The following is a 13,004-nucleotide window of genomic DNA, read 5'->3' on the forward strand; positions in this document are numbered from 1 at the left end:
TCCTGTGCTGCATGTTTCTTTGTTCTTTGTAAGGACAGGCAGAAGGCATTTAGTTTGCTGTCATGTTCAACACAACATCACAGACCAAAGGTCTTGTTCCTGTGCTGTAAAGTTCTATGTTCTATGACTCCTTAAATAAAAGTCAAATGGACTGCAAATGGTTCACATTTGCACCTTACCACCAGAGAAAAGGCAACTAGGGATGGGCAATAAATGCCGGCCAACGACTCCCACATCCTGTGAAATAATTTTTAAAAACTCCAATGTTTCTCCTTTATCCACTGTGCATGTAACATTGTCAACAGGATCTCATAGACTAGCTAAATATTGTTTGACTCTGTCTGATCACACATTGTGATTTAGAGTCATAGCGTCAGTTGACATGAAAACAGACCCTTTGATCCAACTTGTTCATGCCCACCAAGTTTCCCAATCTAAACTAGTCCCATTTACCTGCCTTTGGTCCATATCCCTCTTAAATTTTTCCTGTCCATGTATCTGTCCAAATGTTTTTTGTTAATGTTGTAACTGTACTGCATCTCTCACTTCTCCTGGCAGTTAAATTGATATGTGTACCACCCTGTGTATGAAAAGGTTCCCCTTCAAGGTTCCTTTTAAACCTTTCCCTTCTCACCTAACATCTAGTTTTGAATTCCCCTGCCCTAGGGAAAGTACCTTTGCTATTCACCATATCTATGCCCCTTGTGATTTTATAAACCTCGATAAGGTCACTCCTCAACCTCCTACTCTCCAGCGATAAAAGTGTCAGCTGATCCAGCTTCTCCTTTTAACTCAAAGCCCTCCAAATCTGGTAGCAACCTTGTAAATCTTTTCTGTACCCTTTCTAATTTAATAATATCCATCCTAAAATAGCGCTACCAAAACTTTGTACCCTCACTATTGTCCTGTACAGTTGTAATGTGACGTCCCAATCCTTTATTTGATTCTCTGATCAATGAAGCTAAGTGTGCCAAATGCCGCCACCTTTATTTTCCTAAGTACCCTGCTGAAAGTTCCTTGATAACAGATTCTAACACTTTCCCCATACCAAATGTTGGACTAAATAGCCTGTAGTTTCCTACTTTATGTTTGCCTCTTCATTTTGGGATTCTCAAAGCTGAGGACTTTTGGAAGAGTTCATCAGAACATCTTCCAGTTTTTTTGTTTTGTCATCTGACTCCCCCATTCACAGTATTTTACTTGTGTTCCAGTGTTGATTACATCTTTCATCAGGAACTTGGTAGAGGCATGGTTTTTAACTTATTCAACATTGGCACACTGTAAATCATTTACTTTCAATGTCTGACCTTAAACAGAAATGTTTCAAAGCATTAATTTTGTTCCAGGTCGCTCAGTGTGAGCAGTGTATCATCCGTGTCAAGTGCATCATCAAGCAGCAGCTCTGTAAGAAGTGCCGATTCTGAGAATATGTATGCAGACTTAGCTAGTCCAGTCTCATCTGCCAGCTCTCGATCGCAAGCTCCTGCACAGAAGCAGAAGGAAAAATGTGCGTATCTCCTCTTACAATGCTTATTGAAGTAGGTTTTCCATTTTCAGAGGTGCTATTTGGGTCATCTTAAATTGTGAACACAACTGTGTGAATGTGAACAGTTGGGTTCTTCAAAGCAAAGGGATACCACAGCACCACGCCTACATATACAATAAGACCTGACATCAACCCTTACCTGCGGTATCTTGGCTCGGTCATCAGTGGTAATTCTGCAATTTGCCTCAGCACTCCGATAGTGGATAGTATATAATCAGCTAGGGGTTTTAATGATAGCTCTGCTGTAAAGGGTGTGATTGGGCTTCCTATTGTCTCTGGGCAGGTTGATTAGAAAATATCTAAGGGACACGAATCAAGGATTGGAGTTGAACCAAAGTCTGTAAAACTGCATTCATCAAAACTCGGGAAATAAGTTGGTGGAAGTGGAGAATGGATATCTAATTAAACCTGAAGTTGTCAGATTCTGGTAAATTGGTATAATTGACAGTACAGAAACAGTGAGATCCAGAGTTGAATTGCAGGAAGTTAATGAAATGGATCACTTCCGATAATGTGGTTTCTAGCTAACATAGAATCCAATATAATTTTTAAAATTCACTCATGGGATGTGAACATTGCTAGATAAACCAGTGTTTATTGCTAATTCCTGAGTGCCTGGGAGAAAATGGTGGTGATTTGCCACCTTGAACCTCTGCATCCTGTAAGATGTAGGAAGTTCCAGGATTCCAAACCAGTGACAGTGAAGGACCAAAAATATAGATCCATGTCAAACACAAAAACAGAAGTTGCTGGAAAAGCTCAGCAGATCTGGCAGCATCTGTGAAAAGAAATCAGAGTTAACATTTTGGGTTCAGTGACCCTTCCTCAGAACTGATGGAAGCTAAGAAGATAGGCGGAAGTGGGTACTGCAGATGCTGGAGGTTAGAGTCAGGATTAGTGTGGTGCTGGAAAATCACAGCACGTCAAGCAGCATCCGAGGTGCAGGAAAATCAACATTTCGGGCAAAAGACCTTCATCAGGAAAATTAGGATGCTGCCTGACCTGCTGTGCTTTTCCAGCACCACGCTAATCTGGAAGCAAAGAAGATGTCAGTTTATATGCATATAATAGGGTCGGGGGAGGGGTTAAGGAGTAAACAATAGGTGGGGATAGAGACTAAAGAGGGAGAAAGAAAAGTTGGACAGACAAAGGAGTGAACAACAATCTGGTTAGGAGAGTGTATTGCTGTTAATGGAGGTTATTAGTGGCTATTAACATTCCATTAACAGTTAACCATTCTCTTCGCCAGATTCTTATCCACTCCTTGTACAACTATTCTCCTTTCTTTAGGCTCTATCCCCGCCTACCATTTATTCCTTTCCCCCTCCCCCCACACCCCTATCTTATGCATATAAACCAACATTTTCCCAGCTATCGGTTATGAAGAAACGTTAACTCTGATTTCTCTGCACACATGCTGCCAAACATGCTGAGCTTTTCCAGCAACTTCTGTTTTTGTGGTGCAGGCTTGAAGGGCCGAATGCCTACTCCTGCACCTGTTGTCTCTGATTTACAGCATCTACAGTTGATACAGTTTTTATTTAAATCCAAGGTTACAAAATTGGCTGAATAATAGGAAACAGAGAACGATGGTCAGTGGATATTTTTCAGTCTGGAGGAGGGTTGTAATGAGGTTCCCCAGACGTCAGTATTTAGAAAGAGGAGTCCTATGATCCTGGGTGGGTTCAAAGGTCAAAGGATGAAATTTGAGTTGGAATCGGTATTTGGATCCTTGTTTTGACTAATATCTCAATGATACAGAGCGTAGCTTGTAGAAGACAATTTCAAAGTTTACGGATGATTGAAAATTTGGAAGTATTGTAAATTGTGAAGAGCTTAGTGTAGAACTTCAAAAAGACACAGTGAACAGTTGGTGCAATGGAGAGATGAGCTTCAACGCGGTGAGACTAAGATGACCTATTTAAGCAGGAGACATAAAGGAGAATTCGTGTTTGAATTTCAAAAAGGCATTCAGTAAGCTATGGTACATAAGGCTACGTAATAAGGTAAGAGCCCATGGGTCTTGTGGTTGTATATTAACCACAAGATAGAGAATTAATTAATGAATAGGCTGGAGCGAGCTAGGATAAGAGCATTTTCAGGTTGGCAACCTGTAACTATAGTTAACTGAGACAGGGAAGTGAACATGCTGTTGCAAAATTTACAGATGCCACAACAAGTGGGAGGCAAGTCATGAGGATGACATAATGTCAACAGAGTGAGATAGATCATTTTAGTGAATGTGCAAAACCTGTCCTCCTTATACAGGTCCGCTCTGCCCCAGAATACATCCCAGTGATCTATATACCTGAAGCCCTCCCTTCTATACCAACTCTTTAGCCTAGTATCTAACTACTATCTTCCTAGTCTTCACCTCACTGGCCTATGGCACAGGATGTAATCCTGAGATTACAACATTTGAGTTCTGCTTTTCAACATTCTATGTAAGTCCCTAAATTCCCTTTGCAGGGCTGCATCTCTCTTTCTGCCTGTCATTGGTACCAGTATGGACCGCAACCTCTGGCTGCCTATCCTTCCTCTTCAGAATGTGACTGCTCAGAGACATCCTTGACCCTGACACTAGGGGAGACAACAGATCCTGGAATCTTGCTTGTGGCCATACAAACACCTATCTGTGTCCCTGCCAGTAGAGTCCCTATCACAAATGCTCGCTTAGACTTTGACCCTCCCTGCTGTACAACAGTACTAGACATGGTGCCACTGATCTGGCTACTGCTGGTTTCCCTGAGTGGCCACCACCACTCCACACCAAAACAGTGTTTTTTTTCATTTATGCACAGGATGAGGGCATCACTGGCTGGGCTAGCATTTATTACCCATCCATGATTACCCAGAGGGTAGTTAAGAATCAACTACATGCTGTGGGTCTGGAGTCACATGTAGGCCAGACCAGGTAAAGATGGCAGTTTCCTTCCCTAAAGGTCATTAGTTATTCAGGTGGGTCTTTTGACAATCAACAGTGGATTCATGGTCATCATTAGACTCTTTAATTCCAGATATTTATTGAATTCAAATTCCATCATCTGCCGTGACAGAATTCAAACCTGGGTTCCCAGAACATTACCTGGTTCTTGGGTTTAATAGTCCAGCGATAATACTGCTCAGCCATCACCCCCCAAACTGTTTGAGAGGGGAATAGCCACAGCGGATTCTTACACTGTCTGCCCATGCTTACTAATCATCTTGGTGGTCACCCAATTCTTCTATATCTGTGTAGCCCTGACTGGTGGCATGACCAGCTCACTAAACATGTTAGCCATGACATTCTCAGCCTCATGGGTCCTCCATGGTAAGTCCATCTGCAGCTCCAGGAATCGCAGCAGAACATAATTCCTGCATATGTGATCACTATGGACACTGGAAGTATCCCTGGTTTCCCTCATATTGCAGGAGGAGCATTCCAAGGGGCCAAGTTATCGTGCCATTTCAAACTTTATCAACTGCAGACAATAACATAGCAACTGATTACACAAACTTACCCATTCATCTCCAAACTCTGATCTCTCTCTCTCTCTCTCTCTTCCTCCTCTCCCCCCCCCCCACCCCGTCTAACTTCTGAAAATGTATAAGTATGCTCTTTGATAGGACGAAAACAGGAGTAAACATTAGTTAAATACAAAAGGCTGCAGGAAAGAGTGATTTGGGGGTCCTTGTGTGTTCATTTTGTTCAATCACTGGATGTAAACATCACTCACTGTGCCAGCATTTATTGTTAGTGAGAAGGAACTGCTGTTGTGTGTTTGCTGTAAATAGGCCCACATTCTGTTGGGGGGTGCAGTTCCAGGAGTTTGAGCCAGCGACAGTGAAGGAATGGTGATATATATGTTATGTGACTTGGAGGGGGGCTTGCAGTTTATATTCCGGTGTATCTGCTGCCCCTGTCCTTCAAGACAGTAAGGCTAATGAGTTTGTTTGGTGCTGCTGAAGAAGCTTTGGTGGGTATGGGTAGAAAGGTTGAATGGACCTACTGAGTTGGATGGTAAGTTATGATTATGCTGAATGGCGAAGCAGGCTTCAAAGGCTTTCATGGTCTCCTCCTGTTTTTCGTGTTTCTCTGAATTTCTGCAATACATCTTATAAGTGGTACTGCATTACTGCTGCCAGTGTCTCACTGATGGAGTAAGTTCACTCAAGTGGACTGTTTTGTCCAAGATGACGTCAGGCTTGAGTGTTTTTGGAACTGTGGACAGGCACATGGAGAGTAATTAGTCACTTATTTGACATGTGGCTTTAAGGTGTCAGGAGGTGAATTACTCACTGCAGGATTCCAAACCTCTGACGTGATCCTGTAGTCACAGTATTTAAAGATGTTTTTTAATCAGTCTTTCAGACATGTAATTACATACCTCTCAGACATCTGGGTCTTGGATCCCATCCTCCTGGTCCAGATATAGGGACATTAACGTGTCCCCACAAGAGACTTCCACACGATTTATGGATTGTCCAGTTCACTTTCTGGTGAATGGTAACCTCTGGATATTGATAATAGGAGATTCAGCATTGGTATTGCCAATTAAGCTCAAGGGGCAATTATTGGATTCTCTCTTGTTGGAGATAGTCATTTGTCAAAAAGCAACTCAAATACTATTGTCAGCCATCAGCCCAAACCTGGATCTGGTCATATCTTATTGCATTCATACATGGACTGCTTCGGTGTCTGAGGAGTTACGAGTGGTTGAATATTGTGCAATCATTTGTAAACATCCCCACTTCTGACCTTATGATGGAGGAGAAGTCATTCATGAAGCAGCTGAAGATGTTTGGGCCTAGGACACTATCCTGAGAAACCCCTGCAGAGATGTCCTGGAGCTGAGATGACCAACCTCCAGCAACCACAGCCATCTTCCCATGTGTCAGGTATGACTCCACCATGAGAGAGATTCCCATTCACTCCAGCTTCATTAGGCAAATGGTGCCTTAATTTCAAGGCAATCACCCTCATTTCATCTCTGGAATTCAGCACTTTTGTTCATATTTAAACAAAGCTGCAATGAGGTTACAAGTGAGTGGTCAAAGTAAGCGTTGCTGAGTAGGTTATTGCTGAACAGGTGCTGCTTGATCGCACTGTTGATAACCCTTCCATCTCATTACTGTTGATTTGAGAGCAGTCTGATGAAGCTGTGATTGGCCGGGTTGGATTTGACCTGCTTTTTGTATACAGGACATACCTGAGCTGAAAATGTGTTGCTGGAAAAGCGCAGCAGGTCAGGCAGCATCCAAGGAGCAGGAGAGTCAACGTTTCAGGAATGAGGAAAGTGTGTCCAGCAGGCTAAGATAAAAGGTAGGGGGGAGGGGCTTTGGAAATGCGATAGGTGGAAGGAGGTCAAGGTGATAGGTGGGGGTGGAGAGGTCTGGAAGAAGTTTGCAGGTTAGGAAGGCGGTGCTGAGTTCGAGGGATTAGACTGAGACAAGGTCGGGGGGAGGAAATGAGGAAACTGGAGAAATCTGAGTTCATCCCTTGTGGTTGGAGGGTTCCTAGGTGGAACATGAGGCGCTCTTCCTCCAGCCATCATGTTGCTATGGTCTGGTGATGGAGGAGTCCATGGACCTGCATGTCCTTGGTGGAGTGGGAGGGGGAGTTGAAATGTTGAGCCACGGGGTGGTTGGGTTGGTTGGTCCGGGTGTCCCAGAGGTGTTCTCTGAAACGTTCCGCAAGTAGGTGGCCTGTCTCCCCAATATAGAGGAGGCCACATTGGGTGCAGCGGATGCAGTAAATGATGTGTGTGGAGGTGCAGGTGAATTTGTGGCGGATATGGAAGGATCCCTTGGGGCCTTGGAGGGAAGTAAGGGGGGAGATGTGGGCGCAAGTTTTGCATTTCTTGCGGTTGCAGGGGAAGGTGCCGGGACTGGAGGTTGGGTTGGTGGGGGGTGTGGACCTGACGAGGGAGTGGTCTTTTTGGAATGCTGATAGGGGAGGGGAGGGAAATATATCTCTGGTGGTGGGGTCCATTTGGAGGTGACGGAAATGACAACGGATGATACAATGTATATAGAGACAGGCCGCCTACTTGCGGAACGTTTCAGAGAACACCTCTGGGACACCCGGACCAACCAACCCAACCACCCCGTGGCTCAACACTACAACTCCCCTCCCACTCCACCAAGGACATGCAGGTCCTTGGACTCCTCCATCACCAGACCATAGCAACATGACGGCTGGAGGAAGAGTGCTTCATCTTCCGTCTAGGAACCCTCCAACCACAAGGGATGAATTCAGATTTCTCCAGTTTCCTCATTTCCTCATCCCCCCATCTTGTCTCAGTCTAATCCCTCAAACTCAGCACCACCTTCTTAACCTGCAATCTTCTTCCTGACCTCTCCACCCCCACCCCCACTCCGGCCTTTCACCCTCACCTTGACCTCCTTCCACCTATCGCATTTCCAACGCCCCTCCCCCAAGTCCCTCCTCCCTACCTTTTATCTTAGCCTGCTGGACACACTTCCTTCATTCCTGAAGAAGGGCTCATGCCCAAAACGTCAACTCTCCTGCCCTTTGGATGCTGCCTGAACTGCTGCGCTTTTCCAGCAACACATTTTCAGCTCTGATCTCCAGCATCTGCAGTCGTCACGTTCTCCTACAGGACATACCTGAGCAATTTTCTGCATTGTTGGCTAGAGTGCCATTGTTGTAGCTGTATTGGAACAGCTTGGATAGCAGAGGTGGAAAAAAGTGGGGACTGCAGATGCCAGAGATCGGAGTCAAGAGTGTGGTGCTAGGAAAGCACAACAGGTTAAGCAATATTCGAGGAGCAGGAGAATCGACGTTTTGGGCAAGACCCCTCCATCAGCCATTCCATGGTATTTACATGGTCAAAATGCCACACAGCACAATGTAAGACATCATCAGTACGAAGACAAGAATTCATCTCCACAAGTACAGTGTTTTGATGACTCCTAACTAAAATTGTCAGGAATAGATACATCTATCACAGGCAGATTAGTGAGGATGAGTTTTAGTAAGTTGATTCCCTCCCCACCTGTCAGACCTAGTCTAGTTGCTAACGAAAACAAAAAGTTGCTGAAAAAGCTCAGCAGATCTGGCAGCATCTGTGAAGAGAAATCAGAGTTAACATTTCAAGTTTGGTGACCATTCCTCAGAACGAGGTGAATTTAAGCCATAGGCAGTCACTGAGGAATGTGATGTGGCTTTGGAAACTGGTTTTGGCAACTACCTGGTCAAACGTCAGGAGACACAAGTTGTGTTTGGTGAGGTGAGTTACTTACCACAGTATTCCTAGCCTCCCACCTGCTGTTGTGGTCACTGTGTTTATATGGCTGAGTTCAGTTGAGTTTCTGGTCAATGGTAACCCCAAAAATGTTGATAATGGGGAAATCAGCAGTGGTAATACCATTGAATGTCAAAGGGCAGTGGTTAGATTATGTTTACTGGAGATAGTCATTGCCTGGCATTTATGCAGCGCACGTGTTACTTGCCACTTGTCAGCCCAAGACTGGATATTGTCTAGCTCTTATTGCATTTGAACGTGGACTACTTCAGTATCTGAGGAATTGTGAATCATGCTGAACATTAAGCAATTATCTGCAAGCATTCCAACCTTACAATGGAGGGTATTTCATTGATTAAGCAGTTGGAGACAGTTGGACCGAGGCTTGACACACCCGTATCTGTGTATAGTGTCCCTGTGTGAGACATGCATCGATGGTTCCCTGGGTTTGAGAGCAATTCCTGTAGTATTCTGTCTGTAGAGGGCCTTCAATAAACTGGAGTGTACTTTTTTTTTCCAGTGAACAAGGTTACTGTTAAAAATGTTTGGAAATGTATTTCCTGATGATGCTTTGTATTTCACGCCTGTATATTCTGTCTGTATTTTACAATCTCTGATTTTAGTTTTCGGTTTAGCAAAATCACAAAAGGTGATCGTACCTTCAGTCTTGGTCTGTTAGAATCATTGTTGACCTGGACCCAAACTCCCATTTACTAGTCATCGCTCCATTACAGTAATGCTATTACTAACAAGGCTTTTCATTTTCAAGAAGCCTCAGCGTTTTAGGAGAAAGGGTTCATAGAATAGAATAATACAGCACAGAACAGGCCCTTCAGCCCTCGATGTTGCGTCGACCTGTGAACTAATCTAAGCCTATCCCCTACACTATCCCATCATCATCCATGTGCTTATCCAAGGATTGTTCAAATCTCCCTAATGTGGCTGAGTTAACTGCATTGGCAGGCAGGGCATTCCATGCCCTTACCACTCTGAATAAAAAAACCTAACTCTGACATCTGTTTTAAATCTATCACCCCTCAATTTGTAGCTATGCCCCCTTGTACAAGCTGACGTCATCATCCTAGGAAAAAGACTTTCACTCTCTACCCTATCTAATCCTCTGATCTATCAAATCCCCTCTTAGCCACCTTCTCTCCAATGAGAACAGACCCAAGTGTCTCAACCTTTCATCATAAGATCTTCCCTCCAGACCAGGCAACAACTTGGTAAATCTCCTCTGCACCTTTTCCAATGCTTCCATGTCCTGTAATGGACTGACCAGAAGTGTACGCAATATTCCAAGTATGGCCTCACAAGCGGTTTTGTATAGTTGCAGTATGACATTACGACTCCGGAACTCAATCCTTCTACCAATAAAACCTAATGCACCGTATGCCTTCTTAATAGCCCTATCAACGTGGCTGGCAACTTTTCAGAGATCTATGTACATGGACTCCAAGATCCCTCAGCACATCCACACTACCAAGAATCTTTAGGGTGTAGGTTTGCTCGCTGAGCTGTAGGTTTGATGTCCAGATGTTTCATTACCTGGCTAGGTAACATCATCAGTGGCGACCTCCAAGTGAAGTGAAGCTGTTGTCTCCTGCTTTCTATTTATATGTTTATCCTGGATGGGGTTCCTGGGGTTTGTGGTGATGTCATTTCCAGTTCGTTTTCTGAGGGGTTGATAGATGGTGTCTAGATCTGTTGACAACACATCTATCCTGGGACAGGCTAAGCAAAGACATGCCAAAAAATTCCTCGAGGCCTGGCACTCCAACCACAACGCCATAAACAAACACACAAATCTAGACACCATCTATCAACCCCTCAGAAAACAAACAGGAAATAACATCACCACAAACCCCAGAAATCCCAACCAGGTCAAACATATAAATAGAAAGCAGGAGACAATAGCTTTGCTTCACTGGGAGGTCGCCACTGATGATGTTACCTAGCCAGGTAATGAAACGTCTGGATATCTCAGCAAGCTCACCCTAAACCTCAACCTGAGCTACAAACCTTGCACGAAGAATCTTATTATTGACTTAGTATTCTACTTTCCTGTTATACTTCCCAAAGGGAATCCCCTCACATTTATCTGCATTGAACTCCATTTGCCACCCCTCAGCCCAATTCTGCAGTTTATCCAAGTCCCCCGCAACCTGCAACATTCTTCCACAATGTACGCTATCCACCAACTCTAGTGTCATCTGCAAACTTACTAACCCATCCACCTATGCCTGCATCCAAGTTAGTTATGAAAATGACAAACAACAGTGGTCCCAAAACACATCCTAGTGGCACACCACTAGTAACCAGACTCCAGGCTGAATATTTTCTATCAACCACCACTCGCTGCCTTCTTACAGAAAGCCAGTTTCTAATCCAAACTGCTAAATCACCCTCAATTCCATGCCTCTGCATTTTCTCCAACAGCCTACCATGTGGAACCTTACCAAAGGCTTTTACTGGTCCATTTACACCACGTCAACTGCCCTACCCTCATCCACTTGCTTCGACACCTTCTCCACAAACTCAAATGAGGTTTGTAAGACACAATCTGCTCTTGACAAAATCGTATTGACTACGGGCAGCACGGTGGCACAGTGCTTACCACTGTTGCCTCACAGCGTCAGAGACCCAGGTTCAATTCCCACCTCAGGCGACTGACTGTGTGGAGTTTGCACGTTCTCCCCGTGTCTGCGTGGGTTTCCGCGTGGTGCTCCAGTTTCCTCCTCCAGTCCAAAAATGTGCAGGTTAGGTGAATTGGCTATGATAAGTTGCCCGTAGTGGTAGGTGAAGAGGTGAAATGTAGGGAAATGGGCCTGGGTGGGTTGCGCTTCGGCCAGTCGGTGTGGACTTGTGCCGAAGGGCCAGCTTCCACATTGTAAGTAATCTAATCAAATGTCCAATCAAATTATTGCTTGCTAGATGATTATAAATCCTATCTATTGTAAACCATTCCAAAACCTTTCTTACAACAGACGTAAGGCTCACTGGCCTGTAATTACCTGAGTCATCTCCACTGCCCTTCTTGAACAAGTGTACAACAATTGCAACCCTCCAATCCTCTGGTACTAAACCTCTAGACAATGACAACTCAAAGATCAAGGCCAAAGGGACCACCATCTCCTCCCTCTCTTCTCAGAGAATCCTCAGATAAATCCCATCCAGCCCAGAAGACTTGTCTACCTTCAGTCCTTCTAGAATTGATAACATCTCTTCCTTACTAACCTCAATCCTTTCTAGTCTAATAGCCCATATCTCATTCATCTCCTTTACAATATTCTCCTTTTCTTGAGTGAAAACAGATGAGAAATATTCGTTTAGCACCTCTCCAATCTCTGCAGGATCCACACACAACTTCCCACTTCTGTTTTTGACTGGCCCTATTCCTACCCTAATCATCCTTTTATTCCTTACATACCTATAGAAAGCTTTCGGGTTCTCCTCTATTCTATTTGCTAAAGACTGCTTGTCTCCTCTCCTTTCTTAATTAACTTTTTAAATCCTTCCTAGCTAATCTGTGACTGTCCATCACCTCATCAGAACCATCTCGTCTCAATGTCACATAAGCCTCCTTCTTCAGCTTAACAAGAGATGCAATTTCTTTAGTAAACTACAGGTCCCTTACCTTATCACTTTCTTCCTGCCTGACCGGGACATACCTATCAAGAACACGCAATATCTGTTCCTTAAACTAGCTCCACATTTCGGTTGTCCCCATCTCTGCATTTTGCTACCCCATTCTCTACATCCTAAGTCTTGCCTAATCACATTATAATTTCTCTTGCCCCATCTATAACTCTTGCACTGTGGCGTGTATCTATCCCTTTCCATCGATAAACTAACCGTAACAGAATTATGGTCACTCTCTCCAAATTGCTCACCTACTACTAAATCAAACACCTGGTCTGGTTCATTACCCAGCACCAGATCCAGTGTGGCCTCCCCTCTTGTCGGCCCTTCGATATGCTGTGTCAGGAAACCCTCCTGTTTTAAATCCATATCGTTTGTATAAAGAAGTACTTCCTGATGTCACAATAGGGGCAATTTCCGTTACCTTGAACAGGTACTCAGTCACCAATGCTAGTTTCCTACATGATGAAAATACCTAAACTCGTGAGATCCATTCTGTATGGTTAATACCACACTGGATTGGAATGTTATAAGAAACTGGTGGGAGGAGAATAGTGGCTGTGGTTGCT

General features: G+C 44.1%; 1 protein-coding gene across 6 annotated transcripts in view; it reads left to right on the top strand.

Annotated features, from left to right (window-relative positions):
* zc3h18 (zinc finger CCCH-type containing 18) overlaps nt 1–13,004 on the top strand; it is a 248,614-nt gene that overhangs the window by 197,649 nt on the left and 37,961 nt on the right. For all 6 annotated transcript variants that reach the window (XM_060837894.1, XM_060837895.1, XM_060837893.1 and 3 more), the window contains one exon: nt 1,347–1,507. In XM_060837894.1, the coding sequence (XP_060693877.1) occupies nt 1,347–1,507 (161 nt within the window). The remainder of the gene's footprint in view (nt 1–1,346; nt 1,508–13,004) is intronic.

Source organism: Hemiscyllium ocellatum, chromosome 17, assembly GCF_020745735.1.
Source record: "Hemiscyllium ocellatum isolate sHemOce1 chromosome 17, sHemOce1.pat.X.cur, whole genome shotgun sequence".
NCBI classification, from domain to species: domain Eukaryota; kingdom Metazoa; phylum Chordata; class Chondrichthyes; order Orectolobiformes; family Hemiscylliidae; genus Hemiscyllium; species Hemiscyllium ocellatum.